The sequence below is a fragment of the Cervus canadensis genome, chromosome 32 (assembly GCF_019320065.1).
Source record: "Cervus canadensis isolate Bull #8, Minnesota chromosome 32, ASM1932006v1, whole genome shotgun sequence".
Classification (NCBI taxonomy): domain Eukaryota; kingdom Metazoa; phylum Chordata; class Mammalia; order Artiodactyla; family Cervidae; genus Cervus; species Cervus canadensis.
Genome location: NC_057417.1, coordinates 12,843,372 through 12,855,731, shown reverse-complemented (window position 1 = coordinate 12,855,731; position 12,360 = coordinate 12,843,372). Strand labels below are relative to the sequence as shown.

The 12,360-nt window shown below is 48.2% G+C and overlaps 1 protein-coding gene across 2 annotated transcripts in view; it reads left to right on the top strand.

Moving 5' to 3' along the window:
- Positions 1-309: 309 nt before the first annotated feature.
- The window catches only part of TMC7 (transmembrane channel like 7), a 53,488-nt gene continuing 41,437 nt past the window's right edge, over positions 310-12,360 (top strand). The window contains exon 1 of one of the 2 annotated variants that reach the window (XM_043456255.1): positions 310-681. In XM_043456255.1, the coding sequence (XP_043312190.1) occupies positions 615-681 (67 nt within the window). In that variant the 5' untranslated portion in view covers positions 310-614. Of the gene's footprint in view, positions 682-714; positions 899-12,360 lie in introns of those variants that run through there. The other variant, XM_043456256.1, reaches the window with a different exon arrangement.

Here is a 12,360-nt window from a genome sequence, read left to right as displayed (position 1 = left end):
TATTTGGTAATTCGTTTTCATTCTTTTAAACTGTACACGGATAAAGGCAGAGAGGAAACGTGGATAAGGTTCAAGGATAAACGAGAAAAACTGAAAAATCCTTCCTTGAACCCTTCTCAACCAGCCTCCCAGCTCCCCACTCGAGAGTCATCTTAATGTGTTTATAAATATGTACAAAGACATTTCTTCTTCTTCGGTTTTTTTTTTTTTTTTGTACCCAAACAGTAACTTACTAGATACACTTGTTCTGCGTCCTGGTTATTTTTATAACACTTTTTAAAATCCGGGAGGTGGCCCCTTATCGCGGCCGCTGGATGGAGCCCGTTCCCGGTCCCTCTGGCTCTCCACCCGCGTCTCCCATCCCAGGTCCCGGACGCCGCGGAGCTGCACCCTCCGTCCGACTCCGGCCGGTACCTCGCGTCCTCGCCGGTACCCGGCGCTGCTAGGGGGGTCCCGCGCGGCGGGCGTGGGAAGGGCGCCGGCGCCCCGCCCCCGCCTCTGTGACGTCGGCGCCGGAACCTGGAATCCCGGCTCCTGGAGGGAAGGCCGGGAGGCGGCGGCGGCGGCGGCCGGAGCGGGTCTCCGGCGGCCTCTCGGGGGCGCGGGGCGCAGTCATGAGCGAGTCCAGTATCAGTACGCTCCCGCCCGGCAGGCCCAGCAGGCAGCCCTTCATCCACCAAGGTAGGGCGGCGGCGACCCGGCTCCAGGCGGCCGGCGGGCACGCGGGCACCCGGGCGCGCCGTGCTGGGAGCTCCGCGCGGGCCGGGCCCCCTCCCCACCTCCCGGCTTGGGGGAAAGCGGATCTTTCTTATTCCTGTTCTCGCTCCTCCAACCCATCCTCACCCCATTTAGAGACCTCGCTACCAAAAGGAGCACTGGAGTGGGAGTCCCGATCGCGGTGAGTTTGTCTTCCCAGAGCTGGTCGAGGAGTCCCCGGCTAGCCTCAAAATCATTCTGTAAGTTAAATCAAAAGATTATGAGAGCCCAGCTAGTCCTCACATTGTAATACGAGGTGACTGCCTCCCAAACACATGAGGCTTTACCATTAGATGGACTCAGAACTGAATTCTGCCTGGGCTGTTGATCGCTGTGTGATCTTTGGTAAGTGACTTACCCTCTCTGAACCTCAGCTTCTTCAGTAAAATGGGAATAAGCTGTTGGTAGGATTAGTTGAGAGAAAAATGTGTGAAGTGCTTTGCGCTGTGCTTGATACAAGAAAGACACTATCAGTGGTAGTCAGCCAAGTATTATATGCTCCCCCCACCCTTTTTTTTGAGTAAAAGTTAAGACGTGTATAGCTCTGTGAATTTTTACATAAATGTGTAGAACTGCTACTCAGTCAAGATAGTGACGTTTTCAGCACCCAGCAGGCTTCCTTGCAGCATTTGTATTTTATATTGGCCCTTAACAAAATGCAAGACCCCACTGTGAAGCTTTATCTGCAGTGTTTTTTCTCTCTTAGTTTGAGAATAGAGATTCTGTTACAAGGATTTACAGTAAAATATACTTGTAGATTTGGGTATTAGACCCTTCTAATTGGATTGATCTCAACATTTAGAAGAAAAAAAAAGAGAAAAACACCCGGAGAGACCCAAACTCTGGGAACTTGCTCGGGAATCAGAATAAAGAAGTCAGCCTGGGTTTGATGTTAATAATTTTCTAATGCATTATAAGGACCTCGCTGTAGCTCAGAAGGTTAAGAATCTGCCTGAAATGAAGGAGATCAGGGCTCGATCCCTGCGTCAGGAAGATCCTCTAAAGAGGAGAACTGCAGTCCACTCCAGTATTCTTGCCTGGAGAATATCGTGGACAGAGAAGCCTGGTGGGCTACAGTCCATGGGGTCGCAAAGAGTCGGACGTGACTGAGGCATATATATATATATAACATAATGCATTATTAATAGTGTTGTCATCAGCTCAATTTCAGCCTTTCAGTAATAGCTACTCAAGTAGTTTCCACTTGATTTTTTATTTCTCTTATTTTGTCACAATTCATCACATTTAAGATGCCAACACTGGTTTCCCATACAGAAGGCGTGAGATTCATCTTTTTTAGATGTTTGCTGGGTGTTCACGGGGATCTCTAAGCATCTTTTCATGAGTATTATAACTAGCATCTTAAATTAAAAGGTTCCTCCCTCCGCCTGCGATGCGGGAGACCTGGGTTCGATTCCTGGGTCAGGAAGATCCCCTGGAGAGGGTAACAGCTAACCACTCCAGTATTCTGGCCTGGAGAATTCCACTGACTGTATAGTCCATGGGGTTGCAAAGAGTTGGACACAACTGAGCAACTTTCACTTTCCCTTTGCTCCTACAGATGATATTTTATGACCTTGTACCCACCAGCATGAGTGGGGGACTCAGAAGGGACTGTGTTTATAACTTTGTTGCACTTTGTAAACTGTGAAGCACTCTATGAGCACCATGGGAGGACAGCTGGAGGGAGGCAGGGGACAAAGGGGCATCTGGTTTATAGAAATGGGAAATGTGTATCCTTCTTAATGATAAAACAGATCACAATGCTTGCCTTATTTCTTTCCTCATGATGGTTTATTACACTGAATATAGTTTCCTGCACTATACAGTAGGATCCTGTTGTTTATCTTTTCTATATATAATAGTTTGCATTTGCTAATATCAAACTCCCAATCCTTCCCCCAATCTCTTTCCCTTTGGCAGCCCCAAGTCTGTTCTCAATGTCTGTGAATCTATTTCTGTTGCGTAGATAAGTTCATTTGTGTCATATTTTAGATTCTACATATAAGTTATATCGTATGGTATTTGTCTTTCTTTTTCTGACTTACCTCACTTAGTATGATAATCTCTAGATCCACATGTGTTGCTGCATATGGCGTTATTTCTTTCTTTCTTATAGTTGAATAAACAATATACTTGGTCGCCTTGGTGGTAAAGAATTCGCCTGCCAATGCACGAGACCAGCGTTTGTTCCCTGGATCTCGAAGATCCCCTGGAGAAGGGAATGGCAACTCACTCCAGTATTCCTGCCTGGGAAATCCCATGGACGGAGGAGCCTGTTGGGCTACAGTCCATGGGGTCGCAAAAGAGCTGGATACGACTTGGGGGCTAAACAGGGTTTCCCTAGTGGTTCGGACAGTAAAGAATCTGCCTGCAGTGCTGGAGACCCAGTTTTGATCCCTGGGTCCGGAAGATCCCCTGGAGAAGGGAATGGCTACCCACTCCAGTATTCTTGTCTGGAGAATTCCATGGACAGAGGAGCCTCATGGGCTCCTGTCCATGGGGCCTCAGAGTCAGACATGACTGAGCAACTAGCACTTTGACTTAGTGACTAAACAGCAATACTTCCTTTCTTAATTAACCCACTGCTCTGAGAATAAACTTATGGCCTCCAACAAGGACCCCAGCCCACCTCTGCAGGCGCTCATCACCTCCAGCCTTATCTCAGCCCATCTCGCTGCAGTTACACTGACTGCCTTGTCATTCCTCCAGCATATCAATGTCATTTCTGCCTCAGGACCTTTACTTCTGCTGCTCTTTGCCTGGAGTACATTTCTCTTTGGTCTTCATATGGCGCCTCATTCTGCTCCTGTTGGGTCTCTGCTCACTTGTCACATCAGAGAGACAGACCTCTGGAGTCTTGTCTGCAGAAGTGGCCCCATCTCTCTTACGCGGACCAGTTACCTTGCTTATTCCTTCAAAAGCACTTAGCGCCATCTGAAGTCATCTGGTTTGAACATTTCCTCATTATTTAGCTCTTTTCCCTTCTAGACTGTGGGTGCCATGAAAAGCAGAGGCTTTTTCTTGTTCCTCTGGGATGTAGAATAGCATCCAGCACATCGTGCCTGCTAAACATTCATTGAATAAATGAATGATGGACTGTACCTGATTTCTCTGAGGTAGCAGTGAGTGGTAGCATGAAGCAAGATCTTAATTCTCTGCCCAGGAATTGAACCTGGGTAGCCTGGATGAACACCAGGAATCCTAGCCGCCACCAGACCTGCAAGGGCTGGAGGCTAAAAGTTGTTTTTCCCTGGATCTTTGCCCCCAGGGGAAATTCTTTTCTCACAGAGGCAAAAACTGTAAATGCAGGTATAATGTTTAATATTAGAGATATAGCACAACCACAAGAGGGAGAGAACAGAGAGAAATGGTTTAGTTAAGGTGGAAGAAAAACAGAGATGCACACCCATAGAGAAAGGGTTTGGCCATTCCCCCTAGTGAGGAGGAATGCAGAAAAGAGGTGGCTAAGTCATTTATATAGACCTCCCCTGCAGAGGCGTGCAACTTTTTTCCAAGATGGATTTCAGCCCAGAGGCCTATGTAACACCCTTAGCATCACATATTATGGGGTGATGCCTCCTCCTTTTTGACTCCCAGTGTCTCCCTTGCCCCAGGGATGGGAAACATATAACCCTTTAAAGGGTTTAGTCCCACTCTGTCCCTGCCATAAAAGTGACTAATGTCCGTTTATTAATGCTATTCCAGTTGCTGCTTTCTACATCAAGGTGTAGATCTCGAAATATAGACAGGAGTCCAGTCATAAATAGGTAGTCCTGGAGCCTGACTATCTCTTGCTTCAAGAGATATAAACTGAGGGCTGGAGCTCATCTTCTCACGCCAGGAGGTTGAACAGGAGGCCAGTTGTAAATGCCTAGCCTCGGGCCCATCTCCTGCCTCATACCTGCAGCCACACTGGGAGCTGTAGTGTAGTTGGTTTCGAGTCTAGACTCTGGACTGCCAGATGCCCATCCTCTCTTTCCCATTTTCTGGTTTTGTCCTTGAGAAAGTCACCTAAGTGTTTGGTGCCTCAGTTTCCTTATGGATTAATGATAAAACCTACTTCGGGGTGATTGCAAGGATTCAGATAATTTACATAAACAAGTGCTTATATCAGTTATCTATGCTGTGTAACAAATTATCCCCACGTTTAGAAGCTTAGAACAATAATAATCACGTATCTCCCAGTTTCTGTGGGTCAGGAATTGGGAACTGACCTGTCTCAGCTTTCCTGGCCCAGAGTCTCTTGTGAAGTTGCAGTTGTGGGGTCAGCCAGCGTAGCCATGCAGTCATCTGAATGCTTGCTTGGGGCTGGCGGATCCCTTCCAAGATGACTTGCTCACATGGATGGGCTGACGCTGCCTGTTGACAGCAGGCCTCAGTTCCTCTCCCTGTGGACCTCACAGAGGGCTGTCTTAAGTGTCCTCGAGACACAGTGGCCAGCTTCTTCCAGGGCAGATGGTCCAAGAGAGAGCAAGGCGGAAGCTGTGGTGTCTTATATGAACTGGTCTTTGAAATCACTCTGTTACTTGTTTTGTTCCCGTGGGTCAGCCCTGTGAGTGGGGCCTGTTTAAAGGCATGAATATTGGGAGGAGAATATTGCACTCCTCCTGGGGGGAGGGAGTGCATCTTGAGGACTGACTGCTGTGGACCATGTAAGCATTAACTGTTGTGATGTCTCTGTTCCCCTGTGTTCAGTCGCTCAGTTGTGTCGGACTCTTTGCTACCCCATGGACTGTAGCCCGCCAGGCTCCTCTGTCTATGGGATTTCCCAGGCAAGAATACTGGAGTGGGTTGCCATTTCCTCCTCCAGGGGATCTTCCGCATCCAGGGATCAAACCCCCATCTCCTGCATTGCAGGTGGATTCTTTACCGCTAGGGTCACCTGGGACGTCCCTTTGTGTTCCTACAAGATGACAAATGTCCACAGAGTCTTCACACTTTTCATCCTTGTTGGTAGTCAGTTTTATGTATAGTGGTTTTTTGGGCGTCCCTTATTTTAGTGGACACTATGATTCTGGGATAATCGAAATGAAAAAGGATGGTTGGCCTGGAGAGTCTTAGGCAATGTTATGAAATTCCCTCTGTTCCATGAAGTTTAGACAGTGTCCCATAAAGTCTTTCTCTAAAGCTTTTCCCAAATATCTTAGACCCTCTCAAATTACAATAACCCATAAAGGCTTTCCCTCTCATGACTCAGAATTACTCTAACTACATGTGCGCAGAGAGACCGTTCCAGTCCATCAGGACTTCATACCAGTCAGTAAATGATGTGTGCAGTATGTGTAGTATAATGACATGCTTGTTCCAGTCAGGGGTCCTTCAGCTAGCATGCATGCAGTGCCTTTTTTAGGGGAGGATCAAGGTATAATTCCGGAGAAGGCAATGGCAACCCACTCTTGCCTGGAGAATCCCATGGACGGAGGAGCCTGGTAGGCTGCAGTCCAAGGGGTCGGGAAAAGTCGGACACGACTGAGCAACTGCACTTTCACTTTTCACTTTCATGCATTGGAGAAGGAAATGGCAACCCACTCCAGTGTTCTTGCCTGGAGAATCCCAGGGACGGGGGAGCCTGGTGGGCTGCCGTCTATGGGGTCGCACAGAGTCGGACACGACTGAAGTGACTTAGCAGCAGCAGCAAGAGATAATTCACATAACAAAATCACCCATTTTGAAGTGTGCAATTTAGCCCCTTGTAGTGCATTTAAAATATGAAACAACCATCACCTCTAATTCCAGAATATCTTCATACCCTGGTCTGCTAGTGTCACTAAAAGGATTTAATGAGATAAGCATGTCAAATGGGGTTGAATGGTAGCTCTTGGTTTGATTATTAGCATATTATCATTATGCTTACTAGGGCCTTTTCCAGCCTAGTATTATAAGGTTTGATGACTACATGTGTTCTGGTTACCTGATAGACACTTATGTAGTTAAACAGCTGTTTGTGGGCTATTTTAGTCTGACAGACTGTATGAAATTTGAAGACAAGTAACCATTTGACCTGTAGTGGTTTTTCTGGTTTTATGTTTTTACTTTATCTGCTAGGTCCGTTCATCCAGGTTACTCCTCAAAGGTGTCCTTGGTGGGAGGACTCTTGATCAGGTCTGGCACAGACTGCAGTGGTTCTCTGGTGAGCCAGCCATCTAATCTGAGTGATTTTTCCCCCCTCTGTCTAGAAGAGGCGGAGCTCCATCTGCCTAGCAGCTCAAACCCAGATTAGGCCCAAAGGCCCTCAGTGGCTTTTTTTTGGTTTGTTTTTTTCAGGAAGTAAAGAATTTAAGGGATAAAAGGGGGAAATGACTTTTCAGTGCTGTAAACTTTGTTGCAGTCTGGCTGCTTTTAAAAGGAGCATTGTTTGGCGGTGGGACCACCCAGTCCTTCTGTGGGGCTGCCCCCACCCTCCTCCCAGGAGGAGGCCAGAAACTGACTCTGAGCCAAAAGCGTGTCCCAGGCGTGGGCCCAGTGATGAAAGAGGCGGGGAAGGGACGTGCTTTCATGAAGCTTCTAATCTAAGAGAGGAGACCCTAAACAGAGGGAAATAGGGTCAGGGAGAGCTAAGTGTAGCTGCTGAAAAGGAGATAAGCAGGTGATGGTATAGAAAGGAGAGCGCCTGCCTGCTGGCTCTCCAGGAGGGACCGCTGAGCTGAGGTCCAGGATGCGGAGGAGTCAGTGCAGGTGAGTGGGAGGAACAGATGGGAAGAGCGTTCAGAGGGGCGGTGAGGAGCACAGAGGGCAGACGTGGGGAGCACCTGCGTGCATCCGAGGAGACCTCGGGCTGGAGCTTGGAGAGGAGATGGGATGAAGGCAGCAAGCTGGAGCCAGTTCCTAAAGGTCTGGCAGATTCCCTTAGCAGTTGGATTTGGGACTTGCATGTGTAACTTTCTGGAATTCCTTACAGCTACTCAATGTAGGTGGTATTCAGTTTCAGTTGAGTCGCTCAGTCGTGTCTGACTCTTGGCAACCCCATGGACTGCAGCATGCCAGGCTTCCCTGTCCATCACCAACTCCCGGAGCTTGCTCAAACTCATGATACCATCAAGTTGGTGATGCCATCGAGTAGTTGCTATTACTTGCCCATTTTACCTCCCTGGAAGCTGAGACCCTGAGAAGTTACTTAGCAAGCTACTGAAGCAGAAGGATGTTAGTGTTGTGAGTCTAGAGCTACTGGATCTGTGTATGTGTATCTGTGACATGTTTTCTGAGCAACTGTTATGTGCCAACCCCATGCTAGTCCCCAGGGGTCTAAGGGTGAGTAAGACATGCTGAGGTCTTTACCCTCATGGTTCAGACCTTAAGTCGGCCTTGGACAAAGCTCCTGTCTTCTCTGAACTTTCTGTATTGCAAAATGAGAGTAAAATGTAAGAAAAGCCCATCCTGAGGGTCACAGAAGAGAACTATGTAGAGGGTTTGACATAATCATGGCACGTGGTAAATGCTCAGTAAAGGCGAATGTGGTTATTGTCACTTCCAGGAATGTTGGAAATCATTTTTGGAGAGAGGTCCTAGCCACGGAAGATAAATTCCACATAGGGAATCCTTAGCAAGAAGACCTCCTCCCCCGACTGCAGATTACATTAAATTCATCAGTAAACTAGCCAGAGTCCTGGCTGCTAGTACATAGCCCCGTGTGCTGGGCACTGCTTTCAGCTCGGGGTCTGCAAACTACACTGTTGTGTTGCTTAGTCGCTCAGTCCTTTCTGACTCTTTGTGACCCCATGGACTGTACCCATTGACGTCCTCTGCCCATGGGATTTCCCAGGCAAGAACACTGGAGTGGGTTGCCATTTCCATTTCCAGAGGATCTTCCCGACCCAGGAATTGAACCTGAGTCTCCTACCACCCATGGGCCTAGTCTGAACCACCACCTGTTTTTGTGAAGTTTCACTAGAAAACAGCCATGCACGTTCATTTATGGATTGTGGCTGGTTTGCTGCTGCAGTGGCAGGTTGAACAGTTGAGACAGGGACTGTGTAGTGAATAGTACTTACTATCTGGTTCTTTACAGAGAAGGTTTGCTGTCCTCTTTTCTAAGCACTTGACATACAATAGCCTTCTAATCCTTAAGATGGCTATGTGAGGTGGGAACTGCTGCCCCTGTTTTACAGGTGGGGAAACTGAGGCACGGAACGGTCAAGAAACTTGCAAGGTCACACAGGTGGCGGGTGGAGCTGGGGTTAGAATCCAGGCAGCAGGCTGTGGAGCCAGTGATCTTAGCCACCAAGTGGTCTCGTCGCCTCCTTAGACAGGATCACAGTAACTGCTCCGTGGACAGCCCAAGGGATGCTCTACTGGTTTGGAAACCAGGAGACCTGGGTTCTGGGGCCTGCATGACTCCGACTGCCCTGAGCACTTAGTCACTGCTCCTGGAGGCTGTTTTGCATGTCTGGTCATAAAGCCTTGGACCCAGTGATTGCCCAGGTGCCCCACCCAGGTGCCCAGTGGTGTGACTCATGCAGGTCCTCCCTGCCCTGCGGTTCTCAAGTCTGGCAAACGGAGGAAGCTCTCAAGGCCCTGGCTCCTCCCCTCTCAGGCTAGACTCTGGGCTCCTATGAACAAGGCCCCTCTGTGCTGTCCAATACAGTAGCTACTAGCTGTGAAGTGTTGTGAAAGTTGCTCAGTCGTGTCCGACTCTTTGCAACCCCATGGACTATACAGTTCATGAAATTCTCCAGGCCAGAGTACTGGAGTGGGTAGCTGTTCCCTTCTCCAGGGGATCTTCCCAACCAGGGATGGAACCCAGGTCTCCCACATTGAGGGTGGATTCTTTACCAGCTGAGCCATAAGGGAAGCCCAGATACTAGCTATATGTGGCTGTAAAGTGTAAATTGAATAAGGTCTGATAAAATTAAAAATTCATTTCTTTAGTCTCTCCAGCCATATTTCAGTTACGCAGTGGCCACTCATGGTTACCATATCAAACAGTACAATTATAGAACATTTCCATCACTGCAGGACAATGTGACCTGATACATGATGTTCTGCCATGGGATACAGCCAGACTGACCTGTATAGCTCAAGGACAAAAATAGCCACAGGGCTGCCCAGAGAGATCCTGTTAAATCTTAGTCAGATGATGTCATTCTTCTGCTTAGAATCCCCCTCAGTTCCCACCTCAACCCAAGTATGGTAACACCATTCCCCACAGGCCCCATGTGGCCAAGCTTGTTTTTCCCCAACCTCCTACCCCATTCCTCTCTTCCTTGCTGACTCTCCTTTAGCTACCTTGGCCTCCTTTCTTGTTCCTTGAAATTACTAGCCACAGTCCCACCCCAGGGCCTTTGTAAACTTTTTTTTAAAAACATTTATATATTTATTTGGCTGTGCTGGGTCTTAGTTGCAGCATGCGGGATCTTCATTGCATCACGCAAGATCTTTCATTGCTGCACGCAGACTTGGTTGCCCGATGGCATGTGAGATCTTAGTTCCCTGACCAGGATCGAACCTGTGTCCACTTGCATTGAAAGGCAGAGTCTTAACCACTCACCCGCCAGGGGAGTCCCAGGGCCTTTGTACTTGCTCTTCTCTGTCTGTCTCTACCTTGCTCATCTTTATTTTTCTCCTTGCATCTATCACCATTTGAAATGTATTTAATAAATTGTATTGTCTCTTTCCTCCAGAGGCAGGGAGAGTTTTTTTTAAAAAAAGTCATCTTCAAGGCTGCATCCTAGACCTCGAACAGTGCATGGCACACAGCAATTGCTCAGTAAAACTTTTTGAGTGAGTGAGTGGATGGATGGATGGGTGGGTGGGTGGGTGGCCTTGCCAGAAGTAGGGCCATGATGAGTCCCTGGCCTCGGAGGATTCTGAGCACTTGGTGAAGATGTCATAGCAGCTTCGACCAGACCCTCTGGACTGTGAGCCCCTGTGTTAAGAACCTTTGGCAGCTGGCCAGTTATTGGGCAGATTACCCAGATGCCTAGCTCCAGTTAGCATCCGAAATAAAAACAATATCACACACATAGACATGAGTGGAAATAAGTCTAAGAAACCCTGAAATGGTCTGCATTGTCTTATTGGTAACATCAAACGGAGTGTATATGCACGTGTCTAATAGGGCTGGCTTATGTAAAATACCTGAAATAGAAAAGGATGTAGCATATGGTCAGGGGCTCCCCAGGAGGCTCAGTGGTAAAGAATTTGCCTGCCAGTACAGGAGACGCAGTTTCGATCACTGGGTAACCCACTCCAGTATTCTTGCCTGGGAAATCTCATGGACAGAGGAGCTGGGCGGGTTACACAGTCCATGGCATTGCAGAGTCAGACACGACTTAGTGACTAAACAGCAGCAGCCGGTGGTGTGTGGTCAACATCTCAATACTTTTTGCTAGCTTTTTCAGTTGTGAAAAAAAATCATCTCTAAAGAAAATAATATTAAATGCTTAAATTCCTTAGATCTTTTTCTCAATTTTGGTGCCCCTGTGTTGGTGGTGTGCTAAATATTTACTTTGATCTGTCTGTGGGTCAGCCAGTGTTGTGTGTATCCTCAGCACCAAATTCATTTATTCACAATTGATGCTTGCATGTTTGCATTCATTAATTTAACAGATTTTCATTAAGCATCTGCTATGAGTCAGGCTTTGTGCTAGAACCTGTGGACTCAGTGGTGAAGGAGAGAGATGAGGTCCCTTTCCTCGTGGAGGTCACAGTCTAATGGTGGAGGGAAAGGGTCAGAGACTATGCAGGTAAACCCTTAGGGAGGAGAATGGGATAATGACAGGGATGTAGTAGGCTGGGCACTTAGGAGACACGTGCTGGTTGGAGGAGGGAGGGAAAGCTCTTCAAGGCAGGAAGCAAGTCTGCAAACCTTCATCGTCTCCAGAGCCCTGGGCCCCAGCCCAGGGTCCCACCCAGAGAGGGACCCTATACAAGGTATCAAACAGAACTGATTCCCATGGCAACTGGTGGGTTGCCTGGACCAGGTGACCCAGAAGGTCCCTTCTCCCCCAGAGTTCCCATGATTCTGTGGGAGGGGAGAAAAACCCTGAAGGGAAGCTGGCACCCATCCAGTCGGGCTAGGTTTTTGGCAAGCTCGTGAAGGAGGTGGTGGTGGACTAGTGCCATTTGGCCTGTGCCCACGTTCTGGGAAGGTTGGTGCCCTTTGGTAGGAGTTGGTGTCCTGTGGAAAGAGCTGGCAGGGAAGTTGGGACCTTAAGATGCTCTCTAGCTGTGCCTGCCTCTGCTCATTCATTCATTCTTCAGATGCAGGGCTTTCTGTGAGCACATTGCTCTAAGCTTCAGAGAGACTAACTTTGTTCTTAACCTGGAAGGACAGCATTGTTATACCTGCCCCTGCCTCCGTATCTCCTGTAATTATCTGGCCGTGCTTTCACCTAAGTAACCCACCTACATGCTGAAATCTGGCTCTAGTGGCCAACAGATTCTAGACCTTCCTAGATGGGAGCACCCCGGTATCTGAGACATGCCCCCGCCTCCCAGGCAAATGGTCATCAAGGAGCCCACACAGCACAGGCTTAAACGATCAACTCAAGAGGACATCTGACATTAATGAGACATTCTTGTCCTCCCAGGATGAGAAAACCAAGGCTTGGAGAGGTGATGCCACCTGCTTTTCTAAGAAGCGGTAGGACCATGAGTCTGTCT